Genomic DNA, 20487 nt, shown 5'->3' on the forward strand with positions numbered 1-20487 from the left:
TTGCTCACATCTGACCAATCTCAAGAAGCTAAGAAGATACTATCTAACATACAGAACAAGATGTATACAATAGTATTCCAATGTACAAACATTTTACAAAGGATTAATTGCAATCCTGTATGTGAAGAAAAAGGTTATAGCAAATCAATAAATGTAGTTAATCATAACAGGTACTAATATCCTAACACACTCCCATCTACAAGAAACAATGCCAATCAAGATTAGAGTTAAAGCCCTTCGGGATTAAGGTCTCAAGTCAATGTGTCCATCTTGCTTCTTTCTGTAGCAAGACCTTACCCCTATCCCCAACCCGTGGTAATGTGTGGACATGGTCTATAATAGTATATTTGAGATCAACAACCCTATGGCCTTTACTGGCAAAATGCCATGCCACTGGCTGTTCAGATGTTCCCTTCTGTATGGCCACCCTTATGGCCGACCTATGATTGGCCATCCTGGTATGTAAATCGTCTGTGGTTTTACCCTCATAAAAAAGTCCACATGTGCAGTGGAGAAGGTAAACAATATGGGTAATGGTGCAAGTCAAACAATATTTGTGATAGAACTTCTTTTTTGTAGGATGAGTGAAATACTGCCCTTTTTGTAGCGCACTGCAGGTAGCACACCCTAGGCATCTAAAGCACCTGGGCTTGATGGTACCCAACTAGGTTTTCTTTTGGTAGCTCAATTGTAGATCAGTTTTAACTAGCATGTCCCTTAGCGAGGTTGCCCTCCTAAAGCCAATTCTTGGTGGGGGAATCTGACCAAATGGGAGGGATTGATCACTTTTTATAATGTTATAATTCCTTGTAACTGTGTCCCTGATATCCTTCTTGTCCCCGGTGTATGTAGTGACAAACTTTAGTTGATCCTGTTTAGGTCTGGTATCGACTTTATTCAAGTTCTGCAATTGTCTATCCAGTACCTTCTGTGGGTAGCCCCTCTATTGGAATCTGTTGGACATTTATTCAAGTTGTGTTTGTGCTGTATCGTCATCAGTATTATTCCTACACACCCTCTTAAATTGGGATTTTGGTAGAGATCTTTTCAAAGGAGGTGGAAGTCCACTCGTGTAGGTCAGTAGAGAGTTACGGTCTGTCTCTTTTCTGAAAAGTGTAGATTTAAGGATACCAGCCTCTGTATAAGTCCAAGAAATGGATACTCTGTTTACTTGCTTCCATCTTGAAAGTGAGTGCTTTATTAGCCTTATTCAAGTCAACAAACCATTTTTCCAGAGACTCTTTAGTTCCAGTCTAAATAACTAGCAAGTCATCTATATAGTGTCTGTAGAATTTGATCCTGCTATGAACAAACAGGTCAGTGTCTACAGACTCGAACTCTGCCATGTAACGGTTGGCGCAAGATGGGGCCACATTGGACCCCATCGCCGTTCCAGTCTTCTGAAGAAAAAATTGGTTTTTGAACTTAAAGTAGTTCACGGTGAAACAGAACTTGAGTAGCTGTAATAGCACCTCTGAGGGGGGTCCCATGTAAGGATAACTTGATAGTTGTCATGCCATGGCTTGTACACCTTCACCATGAGGGATAACTGTGTACAAGCTTGTCACATCTAATGTGACAAGTGAATCACCTTTTAGCGGTGAAAGCTCTTTCAAAAGTCCCATAAGGTTAGGGGAATCAAGTAGAAAGGAATCTCTGTGTCTTAAAAATGGTTGGAAGATGCTATCAAGATAAGTAGCCAAAGGTTGCAATATAGACCCTATGGCAGACACAATAGGTCTTCCTGGCGGTGATTGAAAGCTCTTGTGCACCTTCGGTAATGTATAGAAGACCGGAGTCCTCGGGAAATCAGTGTTCAGGTATTCCAATGTTGTTTTGTCAATATAATCTTCTTTGAAGATTTTCATTAGGTAGGCATGAATTCTTTTCTTGAAACTCTTTATTGGATCCACCGATTAACGGGTATACATGACCTCGTCATCCAATCTGTAATCCTGATAATCTTGTAGGTCAATTGCCCCTCCTTTATCCGCCTGACAGATTATGATGGAGGTTTGTTCTTTCAACTTTTTCAGGGCTGTCCTTTCCTCCCGGGTGAGGTTGTTGTGCACTATGTTGCTATTCGTCTTAACTGATTTATCCATCTCAGCATATATCAATCTCGAAAAGGTCTTGATACTAGCATTATTGCTAGTAGGATCAAATTTTGAAGTTCTTCTTAGCATGGTGCTATCATTTGTTTTCCCTGGGAGTTGGTCCTTTGTGTGGGGATAAAAGAAAGTCCTTTATTTCAAACTCTCTTTTCAACTTCAGACAATTAATAAGAGCTTAAATTGATCACAATGTCTTCTGCCTTCATTTTGGCGACCGTGGTGGCTTTTGTTTTGTATCCCACATGTTTGAGATGGTTGTCCTTGCCCCCCGTGTTTTTTGAACAAGTGGTGACTCCCTTTTGTTCCAGTGGGTTGGCAACCCCTGCCACACTGGTGGTTTCTCCTTCTGATCCTGATCCCAAACTATCCACAGTTTGCAGATTCTTGTTTTTTTTTTATTGAAACCTCCTCTGTCTGCGTTCAGGTTTGGAGTGAGCCAAATACCCGATAGTCATTGGTTACCACCTCCAATTTGTGATTTTTAAAGTCAATCAGCTCCTGTTCATATGTCTGGATCTGTTTGTTAAGTTTCTTGAACCAATCTTCAGAGGGATCCTGTTGTAACTACTGTAGGTTAATCCCACTCTGGTTTCTTCCAACAATCGTTCAACTTCCTGTACCACCAACAGTATCAGGTCCAGGGAGCATTTATTAAGAATGCTACACCATCTATCACAAAATGCTTTGTTCTTATGCCCATATGTAGGGATATTTTTAATTATCCCCTAGGGATAAAGCATTTGCGATAGTACTCCGAGGTATGCCCCATGCAGGACAAGATCCTTCTCCCTCTTCTTGAGTTTTACCAAATGTGTGTATATATTTGATGGCTTGTTGGTTATTGGTCCAATAGTCAAAGCATCAAAGATAATCTCTCTCGCATCATCCTCAGTGAACTGGAACACGCTTGCTCCTGGTATCACATCAGACCCTGAGGTATTGTCAGAAATATCAAGTTCCATGTTCACAGAGTTTTACACTGTTTACAAAAACACTTTTTTACTTGCCAAGTAGAAATAAGACCAAAGTAGTGTCTTAAGCTGCACGCTTAGCATAAATGTGGTCGGGTGCTGAAGCAAAATAAGTACTCAATTAAGGCAAGGGCACAACAGTGCAACTCATGGCAGGGCCCTCTACCCATTTGATCCCTATAATTGTTTTGTTGTACTCCGCATTTGTTTATAGCACTGCGGAATCTGTTGGCGCTCTACAAATAACCGATGATAATAATAATAATAATCAAAGGGCCAGCACTCACGAATCCTCCCGTAATCACCCAGGGTCCTTCCAAATGTAAGACACATGGATTCCTTTCTACTTGATTCCCCTACCCTTTTGGGACTTTTGAAAGAGCTTCCTTCGCAAAACAAGATGATGATTTACTTGTCACATTAGATGTGACAAGCTTGTATACTGTTATCCCTCATGGGGAAGGTGTACAAGCCAGGGCACAACAACTATCAAGGAATCTTTATGTGGGACCCCCCTCGGAGGTCCTATTACAGCTACTTGAGTTCTGTTTGACCATGAACTACTTTAAATTTGAAAAACAATTTTTTCTTCAGAAGACTGGCATGGCAATGGGGTCCAAAGTCGCCCCATCTTACGCCAACCTTTACATGGTAGACACGTGTAGACACTGATGTGTTTATCGATAGCAGGATCAAATTATAAAGACGCTATATACTGTAGATGACTTGCTGGTTATCTGGACTGGAACTAAAGAGTCTCTGGAAAAATGGTTTGTTGACATGAATAAGGCTAATAAAGCACTCACTTTCAAGATGGAAGCAAGTAAACAGAGTATCCATTTCTTGGACTTGTGCTTATACAAAGAGGCTGGTATTCTAAAATCTACACTTTTCAGGAAAGAGACGGACCATAACTCTCTACTGACCTACACAAGTGGACATCCACCTCCTTTAAAAAGATCTCTACCAAAATCCCAATTTAAGAGGGTGTGTAGGAATAATACAGATTACGATACAGCACAAACAACACAACTTGAAGAAATGTCCAACAGATTCCAACAGAGGGACTACCCACAGAAGGTACTGGATAGGCAATTGCAGAACTTGAATAAAGTCGATACCAGACATAAACAGGATCAACTAACCTTTTTCACCACATACACCGGGGACAAAAAGGACATCAGCGACACGATTACAAGGAATTGGGACATTATAAAAAGTGATCAATCCCTCACATTTGCTCAGATGCCCCCACCGAGAGTTGGCTTTTAACTTTCACGGTTTGGGTTATTGATGTTTAAGTCGACCCTGGATGACAGCAGCTGGTGGGAGTGGCGGTCTGGGTGGTGGCTCGGCGCCATTGGGTTTTACATCAGTTGAAGATGTATAAGACACGTTAAGGGTGAGTAGCTTGTTTGTTAACTTTTGGAGTCTGACAAAGGGGATAAACCCTGAAATGTAACCAATAAAAGGTCACGATTTAGCAAATTTCTGGAGAGTGCATCCTTTCTAGAATATATATATATATATATATATATATATATATATATATATATATATATATATATATATATATATATATATATAGAGCAATTATGTAGATGGAGGGCACTCACAGGGCTTTATTCAATAAGTATTCTTTATTCATATTATTGATTCCACATATTAAAGAATGTCGACGTTTCAGCCTATCCAGAGGCCTTCTTCAAGCAGTGACGTGCATTCATTGGAGGCAGGTGAGGCAGTGCTTCCCCTGGCCAATGTGGGAATTACAGCCTTTTTTATAAAAAAATAAAAAAATAAAAAAAAGAAATCTTTTTTTTTTTTCATTTTTTTTTTCCATCTGAAAAGGTGACCCCCCTACCCCCCACCCCTCCACCAAATTCATTATTTTATTGCAATTTATTGTTTTAAAAAGAAAACTACGTAATATTAAGTAATACATTCATATTGCACAAGAAGGTAGAGGCCAGCTATCCTTCCATTGCGCAATGTGAATGTAATACTGTCTTATGTTATGGGCTGCTTTAGAGACTGCCACCCAGTGGGGAATAATAGCTAATGCAGCAGTCTCTATTGCAGCCCATAACTGCTCACACCGGAGGCTAGCCTCGGGAGCCCTGCCTGCCCGCCCCTCAGCCAATCAGACATCACTATGTCTGAGTCTCTAGGCTGAGTTGCCGGGCGGGAAATAGTTGCGCAGCCGCAATGCGCAGGTCAGGTGTTTATGCATGTCCGTTGTCTTCAGAGCAGCAGAGAGGATCATTGAAGACAAGTGCTACAGTCAGTCAGTGAGTGCTCTCAGTCAGAGTCGGTGGCTGTGTGAGACGTGCACTGTGTGACACTGTGAGTTGTCTGGACTGTCAGCCTCAGTCAGGTCAGGAGTCAGGACTCTCAGGGGGAGACTAGGAGAGGAGTGGTCAGCCGGCGTAGTAGCCAGAGGTAGGTGATGGACGGCGGGTGGGTCATGAATAATCAACAGTCACAGACAGTGAGTTCTTGAGTGCTACTAAGCTGGTGTTGTGCAGCGTTTTCTTATCCGGTGCAGCAGCAAGCAGAGCAGCTCCCTACCATCATAAATAGAAAGCTGTGTCCAAATACTCCATTCAGACTGTGCATCTTGCTGGCCAGCTTTCTATTCATGATGGTAGGGAGCTGCTCTGCTTGCTGCTGCACCGGATAAGAAAACGCTGCTTGGGGGGCCAGCAAGTGGTTCTTAGTAGTGGGACTCAGTCACTCGGTCTGCATAGATGACAACTACTGTAAAACCTGCAGAGGAAAGTATTAGTATGGAGCAGTTAGTTAGCGGTAAGAAAATCCTGGCCAGATGAAAAATAGAGCCTTTTTAATGAGCCCAGTTTGCGTGAGTCATCCTGAGCTGTGATAAAACTTTAGGCACTATGGCTGGGGAGAAGTGCAGGGATTACAGCTGCTACACTTCTCCCGGTAGAGCCTTTGACAGCTGGACTGTGTGGAGCTTGTTTGCTTTTAATGCTAACTTCCTGCCAGAACGTATCTGTGAAGACAGCAGCAGGGGGTTGGGCTTTCAGCACGGAGAAGACAGAGGAGGTATGTTAATTACTTAAAAAAATGCTCTGTTGTGTTTTTTTCTTTCTTTCTGCTGTTTTATGGCCTTTTTCCACTGCAGATAATGAGAATGTGTGTTTTAAAAGACCGGGGAAAGGGGAGCATACTTAGGACTTAGTACTAAGTTTAATTGCACCAGGAAGCTAAAAGGTCAGCTAAATGTGCTCCTTTCTTAAAAAATAAATAAATAGAATAAATAGTACTTTGGTCTTTGCTCTATTAAACAAGTTGAACTGTGATGGTGCCACTGGGGTAATGACCAGTGTGTGGGGAGAGTTTGTGTCTTTGTGTGTGTAAGTGTCTTTATGTCTGTGTGTGTGTGTGTAAGTGTCTTTATGTCTGTGTGTGTGTGTGTAAGTGTCTTTATGTCTGTGTGTGTGTGTGTGTGTAAGTGTCTTTATGTCTGTCTGTGTGTGTGTAAGTGTCTTTATGTCTGTGTACGTGTCTTTATGTGTGTGTGTAAGTGTCTATGTCTTTATGTGTGTGTGTAAGTGTCTTTATGTCTGTGTGTGTGTAAGTGTCTTTATGTCTGTGTGTGTAAGTGTCTTTATGTCTGTGTGTAAGTGTCTATGTCTTTATGTGTGTTTGTAAGTGTCTTTATGTCTGTGTGTGTGTGTAAGTGTCTTTATGTCTGTGTGTAAGTGTCTATGTCTTTATGTGTGTTTGTAAGTGTATTTATGTATGTGTGTGTGTAAGTGTATTTATGTCTGTGTGTAAGTGTCTTTATGTCTGTGTGTGTGTCTTTATGTCTGTGTGTGTGTGTGTAAGTGTCTTTATGTCTGTGTGTTATGAAATATACCAAAGAAAACCAGTTCAGCAAGACAAGGGCACAGCACATGACATATCTTGTGAATTATGTAGTATAACAATTATTTACAATATAGGCTGTACTATTAGAGGGCATTAAAGTCATTTTTTTTTCCTGTTATGAATCTTAGAGGGGTTATTTTAAAATGTAATACATGTTTTGTATTTTCTTTCTGTAAGACATGTTTCTATACTGAGGAAATATAAATATATGTGTGTATGGTTGTCTGTCTGTATCAACCTATATTTATGCAAAACAATATTTTAATAAAATTAATTTTTATATGCATGATAGAAATTTTAAATTTAAAGGTTAAAGTAAATTCAAATATTTTCTTTTATGATTGAGACAGAGCATGGAATTTTAAACAACTTTCCACTTTACTTCTATTATTTAATTTGCTTTACTCTATTGTAGTCCTTTGTTGAACAGCATACCTAGATAGGTTCAGGAGCAGAAATGCATTACTGAAGCTAGCGGCTGATTGGTGGTTGAAGATATATATCTCTTGACATTGGTTTACCACATGTCATCAGCGAGATCTCAATGGTGCATTGCTGCTCCTTCAACAAATGATACCAAAAGAATGTAGCAAATTTAATAAAAGAAGTCAATTTTAAAATTACTTAAACTTGTATGCTCTATCAGAATCACAAAAGAAAAACTGAGTTTCATGTCCCTTTAAATTTCCAGATAGCATAAGTAGGCATAGTCATGTCATAGTATATATATATATATATACTAGAGTTGAACCTGAAGCTCAACTTGCTCAAGCTACAAATAAAATGTGTTTTTGCACTCCACCAATTACCTGTGTCTCATCATGATACTAAGACAAAAATGCTCATCCAGAGACAGAGTATATATTGTTAGTATTAAATCTATATTCACGATGCCCATCCCATGATTCTTCTATGAGATCAGACATGGATCTACTTTTTTGTGTGACTGTTGCAATGTAATTTCAAGGCAGCATGTGTGAGAAATATCAGGGAATATAAATTGGATTAGGCAGTAGGCACCATACTTTGGTGCCTATTTATATTCCCTGATATTTCTCACATGTTTGAAATTACATTGCAACAGTCACACAAAAAAAGTAGATCCATGATAATGAAGGAATCTATAAGTATAATTTGCAGCATTAAAGTAAAAAGTATGTTTTAAACATATTTTAATGGGCCTGGATTTCTAGATCTCCTAATCAGAGCAAGCATTTTGTTATCTGGCAAGAGTTTCTGTTACAATCCTTTAGACTAAAATCATCATGTTTACTAAGTTGACCAGTTTTCCAAGACACCATTTAAAGGGACATGAAACCCATATGTTTTCTTTCATGATTTAGAAAGAGCATGTAATTTTAAATAACTTTCCAATTTACATCTAATAGCTGGCTTTCTTCATTCTTTTGATATCCTTTGTTGAAAATCATATCTAAATATGCTCAGTAGCTACTGAGCATATTTAGATATGATTTTCAACAAAGGATATCAAAAGAATGAAGAAAACCAGATATCCTTTGTTGAAAATCATATCTAAATATGCTCAGTAGCTACTGATTGGTGGCTGCATATAGATACCTCATGCGATTGGCTCGCCCATGTGCATTGCTATTTCTTCAACAAAGGATATCTAAAGAATGAAGGCATATCCGATTCCTAGCCACTGCCTCACCAGCCTCTGAAGTCAGCGCACATCACTGTCTTCAAGACAATTTCATAATCTAAAGAGCATAAGCATAAAAAGCACGCAATCAAAATCACAGAAAACAAAACATAATACCTATCTGTACACCAGTGACAGCCCTCCACCAGAGAGAGATTGTTATCCACCTCCACCAAAACCTACGAATATAGACAGAGCCCAATATGAGGACTCACATAATTAAAAGCCAGGGTACAGGAAAAATAGTAAAGAATAATAGCCAAAACAAAGACAAGAAAGAGTAAAAAGATAAGACAAAAAGAATAATACAAAGATAGAAACAAGGGAGCCTAGACACCTACTGTAACCAAAATCTCTGCAAGGATTTAATCAAGAATGTTATCAACAGTACATCAACAATAGGTAATCACCGTGTATAAATGGATACACTTAGACCAAAAACAAGAAACCAATCACAACAACTATGCAGCCCACTAGTAGATATCCTATGCGGTAACTATAGCCATATGATAATGTCCATCTGTCCTATCCACCATGAATGTTGAAGACAAAATACAGTGTCATAAACACCAGTTGTCTAAATCAAAACCACGTGCACATAACTAAGAAACCCCAAAGCCGATCGATGGGCCAGGGGGGAGGGGGGTGTTAAGAGCCCAATATATACAAAAGATTAAAGGGGAGCCGCATCCAAAACCTTAGGTACTTCAACCTCAATCCCACACGAACTACATTTACAGCCCTCTGCAAGAGAGGAAGAGACAAATCCTTTCACAACAATCATGTTAGAGCAACTGTGAACACTGTATCCACTGCTCTCAAGACAATACACACTTACAGGCTAGTCACTTAGCCTGTGCTGATCACGCAATAACGGGCATTTGTCAAATGTTATAAGCACTTACAAATAGACATAAAGAGCAGCAATACTATCCATAATCATTCAAATCTATAATGGTGCATACTGCAAAGTTACAGCGGACTGCCAAATGTGAGAACCGGAGTGCTCAGAACACAATCCCACTGCGCTAACGTAGAGAAGCTCCAATCTGCAGAAACCAATCACAGCAGTGTAAACACTCAGACCCCCAAACATCAAACGGTTCTGACAACTAATCAAAAGTAAATCAACACGGGCGGCATTAAAGTCATTCTCATAAATAAATGCTTACATAGTGAACCCCAACAGGGATGGTGCAAACATACCAGGATATTGTACCAATATTAATAAGCCTTCCTTTATATACATAGGCAGGAGCAGCACGTTGCTAAATGTAACACTAAAATATTAAGCATTAGCCTACACAGTTGCGGTCACTTGTCATATGTACTACATGCTTTAAATAATATAACAAAGAGCCACAGAGTGATCTGTAACCCTTCTTACCTCAAATAGTGCGAACCGCACTGTCAAAATGAACTCCCGATACTGAAAATAGAGATCTTCAAACCGCCGCTCAGTTGTATTCAAATACTGGACCTGCCTCCTGCAGGAACCAATCGTGGCGGTGCCATCATACACACCACTACTCACTTACAGCTTCCAACAGCTGATCCTAATACAGCAATACAGACGGCATCATACCCATTTCAATAAACGGCTGGTTAATCCCAACAGGGATGGTAAAAACATACAGTGACATAATCATTGAATATCAACAACTTGTCCCTTACACATAAAGGCAGGGGTTATAAACTGTTCAATATACCATAAAATATAATACTGGCTAAGTTACAGACGATCAGCCAACATGGTGAAAGCAGTGCTCCAAAGCCACACAAAATAAGACCTAGAAGGTTAATTAGGGTCATATCTGGGCATTTAAAGATATTGAAATAGAGCCATATAATGTTACATCATAAACACATGGAGTCATGCAAATCCAATCCTTACTTCAGATATTAGACACATGGGATGAGGATCTAGATACTGACCATAGTGGTTGGTATTTATCTTATACCAAGGCCCCATATAATATTGTTGGGGAGCTATCTAGGTTGGATATATCTGTTGTTAGGCACACTATGTGCCAATCACCTCATCCCATGTGTCTAATATCTGAAGTAAGGATTGGATTTGCATGACTGGTTGTTTTTTTCCTGTGAGCACGCTTCTCTCTCTATATATAAAATATATATATATATATATATATATATATATATATATATATATACACAGTTGCAAGAAAAAGTATGTGAACCCTTTTGGAATGATATGGATTTCTGCACAAATTGGTCATAAAATGTGATCTGATCATCAGCTAAGTCACAACAATAGACAATCACAGTCTGCTTAAACTAATAACACACAAAGAATGAAATGTTGCCATGTTTTTATTGAACACATCATGTAAACATTCACAGTGCAGGTGGAAAAAGTATGTGAACCCTTGGATTTAAAGGGATGGTAAACTCAGTATCGTTTCAATTTGTAATCTGGATAGTCATACTCTATATTAATGTCCTGTGCAATTTCCATCTAAACATGAAATAGCAGTTTACCTTTTTTTTTCATTTGCAGAATGTCTCCGTTCCGTAAAATCGCCCGCCCACCGTGACATCACATTGATCTCCACTGCCTGTGCCCAATCATATCTCCAGTCGCTAGACAGGCTGTTCGCAATATAATTTTTAGCGCATGCGCAATTACGATCATTCCTGACTATACTACCAACCAATTAAAAGCATTGAAATCCGGATAAGACTTTGCACGTGCACGCTATATTTCACGCATGCGTCTTATGTCATTTTTCACACGGCACTCTCTACTTCCAGAACGTCAGGGAAACAAATGCGCATGCGTTCACTTTCGTGAACGAGCACTACAGATGACGTAAGTAGAGGGAGGAGAGAGGAGTAAATAGAAAGTTTCGTTAGGAACATGTAAGAGGGGGGCGGAGCGAGGCGGGGAGCTGCGTTGCAAACATGAGAACATAATAAGACTAATAATAGTGATAATTTACATTTGAAAATTAAAAAGTAATAATGCGGTTTGACATTAAATAACATTAAAAATGTAAATATGTCATTTAAAAATAAAAGAGTTTACCATCACTTTAATAACTGGTTGAACCTCCTTTGGCAGCAATAAATGGTTCAACCAAATGTTTCCTGTAGTTGCAGATCAGACGTGCACAACAGTCAGGAGTAATTCTTGACCATTCCTCTTTACAGAACTGTTTCAGTTCAGCAATATTCTTGGGATGTCTGGTGTGAATCGCTTTCTTGAGGTCATACCACAGCATCTCAATCGGGTTGAGGTCAGGACTCTGACTAGGCCACTTCAGAAGGCATATTTTCTTCTGTTTAAGCCATTCTGTTGTTGATTTACTTCTATGCTTTGGGTCATTGTCCTGTTGCAACAACCATCTTCTGTTGAGCTTCAGCTGGTAGACAGATGGCCTTAAGTTCAACTGCAAAATGTCTTGATAAACTTGGGAATTCATTTTTCCTTCGATGATAGCAATCCGTCCAGACCCTGACGCAGCAAAGCAGCCCCAAACCATGATGCCCCCACCACCATACTTCACAGTTGGTATGAGGTTTTGATGTTGGTGTGCTGTGCCTCTTTTTCACCACACATAGTGTTGTGTGTTTCTTCCAAACAACTCAACTTTGGTTTCATCTGTCCACAGAATATTTTGCCAGTACTGCTGTGGAACATCCAGGTGCTCTTGTGCAAACTGTAAACGTGCAGCAATGTTTTGTTTGGACAGCAGTAGCTTCCTCTGTGGTATCCTTCCATGAAATCCATTCTTGTTTAGTGTTTTACGTATTGTAGATTCGCTAACAGGGATGTTAGCATTTGCCAGTGACTTTTGTAAGTCTTTAGCTGACACTCTAGGATTCTTCTTCACCTCATTGAGCAGTCTGCGTTGTGCTCTTGCAGTCATCTTTACAGGATGGCCACTTCTAGGGAGAGTAGCAGCAGTGCTTAACTTTCTCCATTTATATACAATTTGTCTTACCGTGGACTGATGAACAGCAAGGCTTTTGGAGATACTTTTATAACCCTTTCCAGCTTTATGCAAGTCAACAATTCTTAATCGTAGGTCTTCTGAGAGCTCTTTTGTGCGAGGCATCATTCACATCAGTCAATGCTTTTTGTGAAAAGCAAACCCAGAACTGTTGTGTGTTTTTTATATGGCAGAGCAGCTGTAAACAACACCTCCAATCTCATCTCATTGATTGGACTCCAGTTGGCTGACATCTCACTCCAATTAGCTCTTGGAGATGTCATTAGTCTAGGGGTTCACATACTTTTCCCACCTGCACTGTGAATGTTTACATGGTGTGTTCAATAAAAACATGGCAACATTTCATTCTTTGTGTGTTATTAGTTTAAGCAGACTGTGATTGTCTATTGTTGTGACTTAGCTGATGATCAGATCACATTTTATGACCAATTTGTGCAGAAATCCATATCATTCCAAAGGGTTCACATACTCTTTCTTGCAACTGTATGTTTAAATATATATTTGTGAAAAAAATCATCAGATATGTATTCCAATATCACCTTGAGAATAAATTGAACATATCCTGCTTTGTGCAGAACTTTGGATTATGAAATATGCAATATAATCTTATATTGCGCTTTTAAATAACTGCAATTGGCTCCATTGAAGTCTATGGGGAATGTGATTTTGTGTTTGCGACTTCTCAAAGTATATTTGTTATAACGAGTTTACGACCGCAAGATTCACTTTGAACTCGTAATACGAGTGCGAATCTCTGAGCGCAAAAATTACTTCTAGTGATTTTAAAGCTCGAACGCAAGCTCCATCTACCACTCCACTCCACTCACCAATTGGGCCATAAGTAGTGCCAAAAAAACAAGCTGACATATTTCGGCATGGAGCTGTAGTCCTTGCTGTGTTTTTCTTGGCATCAATCAAAATATTTGAAATGCCTACTGAAGCAAAGTTGGCTAAAACAAACATCAAAACATCAAACAAGCTTTAGGTGCACAATTATACAAAATCCTATGTGCAAACCAAAATTTAAACCTATTTAAATACAAATTTATAGCATTTGCATATAGACACCCTTGGTATATCTTATGTTACTGGATAATTAATAAAAAATAAAAAAACTCATGCACCTATGCCCCTTATGCCACTTGAATGTTGTCTAAATGTTCTCTTGAACTGTATATATAAAGTAATTCTTGTGCAGCATGTACGACTGTCAAGGTTCTGCAGTTACCAGACTTCACTACAGAACCCTGACCCTTATAAATGCTGAGCAGTCATTGCTTGATATGTGCAGTAGCTCATTTATATTGATACCTAATTGGCTGTAGCAAAAGACATAAGATAAACAAGACAATTTCCAATAAGTGACTGTGTTCCCCAGGACTACAAACCAATGCAGTCAAGAAGTGACTGTTTTTAATGTGTTTAAAATAAAAATTCATATATGTTGTTTGATGGTCTTGTGTATTTCAGTGATTAAAAATAAACAAAATGTCTTTACTATTTATATGGTCATATAATAGGTTTTCATGAAATCCAGTAAAATAAATAAATAAACAAATATATAAATACATAAATAAATAAAGCCTTCTGTGTATCAAAGAAGATGTGGGCCAAATAACAAGTGAAGCATTATTTAATGCTCCCACTTGCATTCACACGTGCGCTAACCCAATGTGTGCAAAAAAACGGTTAGACTATCACGTGAGCATTTACTTCAAATAGGAGAATATGTTCTATTTATTCATAAATACATATTTATATATATATATATGAGTTTTTTGGGTAAATATATATCTATACCTATATATACACTGTATATGTGTGTGTGTGTGATTATATATAGGTATATATATATATATATATATATATATATATATATATATATATAGGAATATATATTTATAAATACATAGAACATGTTCTGCAATGTGAAATATTTACTTACAGTAAATACACAGTATAACATTTTATTTAATATGAATATTGCATAAATATGCTTTTATATGTTTTGATCTAATCAAATACAAAGAGCTCCAATGCACATATATGCACTATATATATATATATATATATATATATATATATATATATATATATATATATATATATATATATATATATATATATATATATATATATATGTGTGTGTGGATATATGTTTTTATATGTGCATATATGTCTGTAAATACACATGTACACACATATAAATACATAAAGACACATGTACACACATATAAATACATAAAGACACATGTACACACATATAAATACATAAAGACACATGTACACACATATAAATACATAAAGACATATGTACACACATATAAATACATAAAGACATATGTACACACAAATATACATATATACATACAAATACATATTCAGACATGTAAATATTTGTATCAATATGTTAAAGCCCTTTGCCTATTTTTCTTACACCTGAGACCTCATATCTTTCAGCCCTTATAACTTTTTGTGCAATTATTTTATAAATAATTTTTATTAGATGGTGTTATTCTGTGCGTAACTGTACTTTGTAATGTATTTATGATGTGTTTTGTGGCACTTTTTTGTTTCACGAAACAGTTAACCAGAGCTCTGAGGATGCGGTAGTCATTCTTGCGTAAATCGCCATTGTGTTCAAACGATCGCATTTACTTTAATCTTGTAATAGGATTGGTAAACCCGGCGTGTGCAAAGACCGCGATAAACCCCTTTCTGTTTGGGCATAACTGTTAGCGCTCCACTCGTAATCTAGCCCTTAAAGTTTTTTATGTGATGAATGATGAGAATGATTGTAGATCATTTGCATAAGAATGCCCTAGCTGTACTTTATATTCAAATAAGAACAAGTTATCATTTAGAAAATTACATGATTGCTTTGTTCTGTCTTTTGCAGGTAAAGCTTAGATATCTTTCTAATGTGTTATAAAATTACCAAAGTATTTATCATAAATTTAAAAAACATAAAGATATAAAGAAGACTTTCTTTTTCCTGTTTTTATAGACATTCTAGGCTCCAACGGCTAGATTACAAGTTGTGCGTTAAGGTAAAAAAGCAGCGTTAACAGGTCCTAACCCTGCTATTTTACGCCCGCTGCTATTACGAGTCTTGCAGGTATAGGTGTACCGTACACTTTTTTGGCCTTACCGCAAACCTACTTACGTAAATTGCGTATAGTCTTTTTTCTATTGGACTTCTATAGCGCTAGTATTATGAGTTTGTCCTGGGAGGCCAAAAAGTGAGCGGTACAGCCTCTACCGACAAGATTCGTAACGCATTTTAAAGTCAGTAGTTATGAGTTTTACACTACAACGCTGTAGCATAAAACTCATAACTAAAGTGCTAAAAAGTACACTAACACCCATAAACTACCTATTAACCCCTAAACCGAGGCCCTCCCGCATCGCAAACACTATAATAAGATGTTTAACCCCTAATCTGCTGCTCCGGACATCGTCGTCACTATAATAAACATATTAACCCCTAAACCGCCGCACTCCCACCTCGCAAACACTAGTTAAATATTATTAACCCCTAATCTGCTGCCCCCAACATCGCCACCACATACCTACATTTATTAACCCCTAATCTGCCGTCCCCAACGTCGCTGCCACTATTCTAAATTTATTAACCCTTTAAACCTAACCATAACCCTAACCCTAACACCCCCTAACTTAAATATAATTTAAATAAATATAAATAAAATCTACAATTAATAACTAAATAATTCCTATTTAAAACTAAATACTTACCTATAAAATAAACCCTAAGATAGCTACAATATAACTAATAGTTACATTGTAGCTAGCTTAGGGTTTATTTTTATTTTACAGGCAAGTTTGTATTTATTTTAACAAGGTAGACTAGTTACTAAATAGTTATTAACTATTTACTAACTACCTAGCTAAAATAAATAAAAATTTACCAGTAAAATAAAACCTAACCTAAATTACACTAACACCTAACATTACACTACAATTAAATAAATAACCTAAATTAAATACAATTAAATAAATTAAATTAAATCAGCTAAATTACAAAAAAGAAACACTAAATTACAGAAAATAAAAAACAAATTACAAAATCTTTAAACTAATTACACCTAATCTAAGAGCCCTATCAAAATAAAAAAAAAAACCTTGCCTAAATTAAACTACCAATAGCCCTTAAAAGGGCCTTTTGCGGGGCATTGCCCCAAAGAAATCAGCTCTTTTACCAGTAAATAAAAAATACAAATACCCCCCCAACAGTAAAACCCAACCCCCCAAATAAAAGCCTAACTAAACAAACCTAAGCTCCCCATTGCCCTGAAAAGGGCATTTGGATGGGCATTGATCTTAAAAGAGCATTTAGCTCTATTGCTGCCCAAAGCCCTAACCTAAAAATAAAACCCACCCAATACACCCTTAAAAAAATTCTAACACTAACCCCCGAAGATTCACTTACCAGGAGAAGTCTTCATCCAAGCAGCAAGATGGCCTCAACGAATCCAGCAGAAGTGGTCCTCCAGATGGGCAGAAGTGGTCCTCCAGACTGGCAGAAGTCTTCTTCAGATGGCCTCTTCTATCTTCATCCTTTCGGCGCAGAGCGGGTCCATCTTCAAGACATCCGGCGAGGAGCATCCTCTTCTTCTGATGGACTAACGACGAATGAAGGTTCCTTTAAATTACGTCATCCAAGATGGCGTCCCTTAGATTCCGATTGGCTGATAGAATTCTATCAGCCAATCGGAATTAAGGTTGAAAAAATCCTATTGGCTGATTGGATCAGCCAATAGGATTGAGCTCGCATTCTATTGCCTGTTCCTTTTCAGGGCAATGGGGAGCTTAGGTTTTTTTAGTTAGGCTTTTATTTGGGGGGTTGGTTGTGTGGGTGGTGGGTTTTACTGTTGGGGGGGTATTTTTTTTTTATTTACAGATAAAAGAGCTGATTTCTTTGGGGCAATGCCCCGCAAAAGGCCCTTTTAAGGGCTATTGGTAGTTTAGTTTAGGCTAGGGATTTTTTATTTTGGGGGGGGCTTTTTATTTTGATAGGGCTCTTAGATTAGGTGTAATTAGTTTAAAGATCTTGTAATTTGTTTTTTATTTTTTGTAATTTAGTGTTTGTTTGTTTTTTGTAATTTAGCTAATTGTATTTAATTTAGGTAATTTATTTAATTGTAGTGTAGTGTTAGGTGTTAGTGTAACTTAGGTTAGGTTTTATTTTACTGGTAAATTTGTATTTATTTTAGCTAGGTAGTTAGTAAATAGTTAATAACTACTTAGTAACTATTCTACCTAGTTAAAATAAATACAAACTTGCCTGTAAAATAAAAAATAAACCCTAAGCTAGCTACAATGTAACTATTAGTTATATTGTAGCTAGCTTAGGGTTTATTTTATAGGTAAGTACTTAGTTTTAAATAGGAATAATTTAGTTAATAATAGGAATTTTATTTAGATTTATTTAAATTATATTTAAGTTAGGGGGTGTTAGGGTTAGACTTAGGTTTAGGGGTTAATAAATTTAGAATAGTGGCAGCGACATTGGGGGCGGCAGATTAGGGGTTAATAAATGTAGGTAGGTGTCGGCGATGTCCGGATTAGGGGTTAATAAGTATAATGCAGGTGTCGGCGATGTCGGGGCGGCAGAATAGGGGTTAATAAGTGTAAGATTAGGGGTGTTTAGACTGTAAACATAACTTTAGTTTCCCCATAGGAATCAATGGGGCTGCGTTACGGAGCTTTACGCTGCTTTATTGCAGGTGTTAGACTTTTTCTAAGCCGGCTCTTCCCATTGATGTCTATGGGGAAATCGTGCACGAGCACGTACAACCAGCTCACCGCTCACTTAAGCAGCGCTGGTATTGGAGTGCGGTATGCAGCTCAATTTTGCTCTACGCTCACTTCTCGTCTTTTAACGCCGGTTTGTAAAAACCCGTAATACCAGCGCTGCAGGGAAGTGAGCGGTGAGAATAAACTGCACGTTAGCACCGCACACCTCATAACGCAAGATTCGTAATCTAGCCGCAAATTAGCACATGTATTTAACTGTGAAACTGGAGGAAATTACATTTCAGATAACTCATTATTACCCCCCTTACAAAAATCAAACAAACTTTATAATGCTTAAAATATATATACCATAAAATGTAAAGCAATTTTAGTTTGAAGGTTCATAGAATTTTGAGTAAGAAAAAAAAATGGGTGGATTTATGGCAATATATCTTAAACTCTCTTTTCTGGAGAGTATTAATTTTCACTTATGAAAATTTTCATTTTATATATTATATTTTTATGTTGTATCATAGCTGCTTGAAATTTAATATTACGTATTTTTTATATTTTTTGTGTCTTTCAGTAAAAAGCCAAAAGAAAAAATGAGTCAATTTCCTCAGCAGAAGCCTCTGACTTTGGCATACGATGGAGATATGGATATGTAACTAAAAAACAAACAAAACAACAACACATGCAAGCCAAAATATAAACTTCAACTGCCTTAACTGCTCACTTTTTTGTAACAATTTCACAATAAAACAGTTGTCAGAAATGTGTCAAAGTGCAGAACAACCCTGGCAAACATATATAAAACTTTGCTTGCAAATAAAAAAACAAAAACAGGTGGATATCACAAGACGCCTATATTATCAAATTGAGAATGAAAATATAAATTTCTTCAAAGAATCCTGTGTGTTTGTTCTAAGAAATCCTATGGCATACTATTGTACCAAGAAGTAACATTTTATGTACTATATTAGCACCTATTTCATTGATTTGTATATAGTACGTTTTCCATTAAATTATTTTTTCTTTAAATCTGGAGAAGTATTTGATGGATCTTAAGCAAGAAACGCACTAAAAGGCATGAAATTCAATATTATGAAGATAAATTATATTTCAGTTATTTCCATGTTATATGGTCTGTATTCCATTTTGAACTTTGAAAGTAAATGGATTGAGATAAATGAACTGTTTATCTGAAGAATCCTATTGACTGACTGCATAATTAACACAATGGCTGGCAATTATGGTTACTGTAATCAGTACATAGTAACAAAATGTATATACACATTTCCGGTCCTTTGAAATGTTACCGCATTTTAACTCTTAAAAAATCTGTTTTTGTACTTGGAATTTACTTGTTATATTTATAAATCAACCTTTTGTATTTATTGTGCAGATGTCTTTATGAGTCAGCATTTCTGCCAGTGAAGCTTTCAGATAATGGCCAGAAAAAAACATTTAAATACGCTTCAGCAAAATTCTCTTTCATATCTACTTTATAATTCTTATATTACAGATCCTTAACTTTTCTAACTTAGAAAAGCTTATGCAATGATTTAGGTAAAACATCCTCACATACTTTAATGGAGATAATCTTTTCTAATAGATTGTGAACAACCCCTGTGTATTTAACCCCACCATTGCAGCTCCTGAGCAGAACATAAGTGAGAAGCAAATCAAGTTGCTACACATAACTAGCAATCACCAACAATGTCAGCTTGCAGCTCCCAAGTGAGACTTTACATATGTGTTTAACCACTTTAAAAAAAAACACATGTTCTAATAAATTAGATTGTTCTTTTTGTTTTAGACTATCCCTTTAAATTTTATAGAAATGCAATGAGAGTCAAATAATATGTTGTATGGGGCTCGTATAAATCTTTAAAACAAACACACAATTTAATCGTCATTTAGTAATTGTCATTACTTTAAAATAAAGCTAAATATGCTGCTTTCTACATATTATTGTTACCGGTGTTGTTGATAAAACTACTGAAGGACAAATCTAGATTTATCAAATCAATTTTTAGACTTCTTAGGGATGGGCAGATGTCTGGGTTTTTTTTTTACATTTACTTCAAACGTTCTGCAATTCAAAA

At 37.1% G+C, this 20487-nt stretch overlaps 1 protein-coding gene across 1 annotated transcript in view; it reads left to right on the forward strand.

The window, feature by feature from the left end:
- Positions 1–19302, forward strand: part of THSD7B (thrombospondin type 1 domain containing 7B) — a 1177597-nt gene extending 1158295 nt beyond the window's left edge. Inside the window, 1 exon segment of the mRNA XM_053712541.1 lies at positions 18966–19302. Coding sequence (XP_053568516.1) covers positions 18966–19047 — 82 coding nt within the window. The 3' untranslated portion in view covers positions 19048–19302.
- Positions 19303–20487: the final 1185 nt, after the last annotated feature.

The sequence above is a fragment of the Bombina bombina genome, chromosome 1 (assembly GCF_027579735.1).
Source record: "Bombina bombina isolate aBomBom1 chromosome 1, aBomBom1.pri, whole genome shotgun sequence".
Lineage (NCBI taxonomy): Eukaryota > Metazoa > Chordata > Amphibia > Anura > Bombinatoridae > Bombina > Bombina bombina.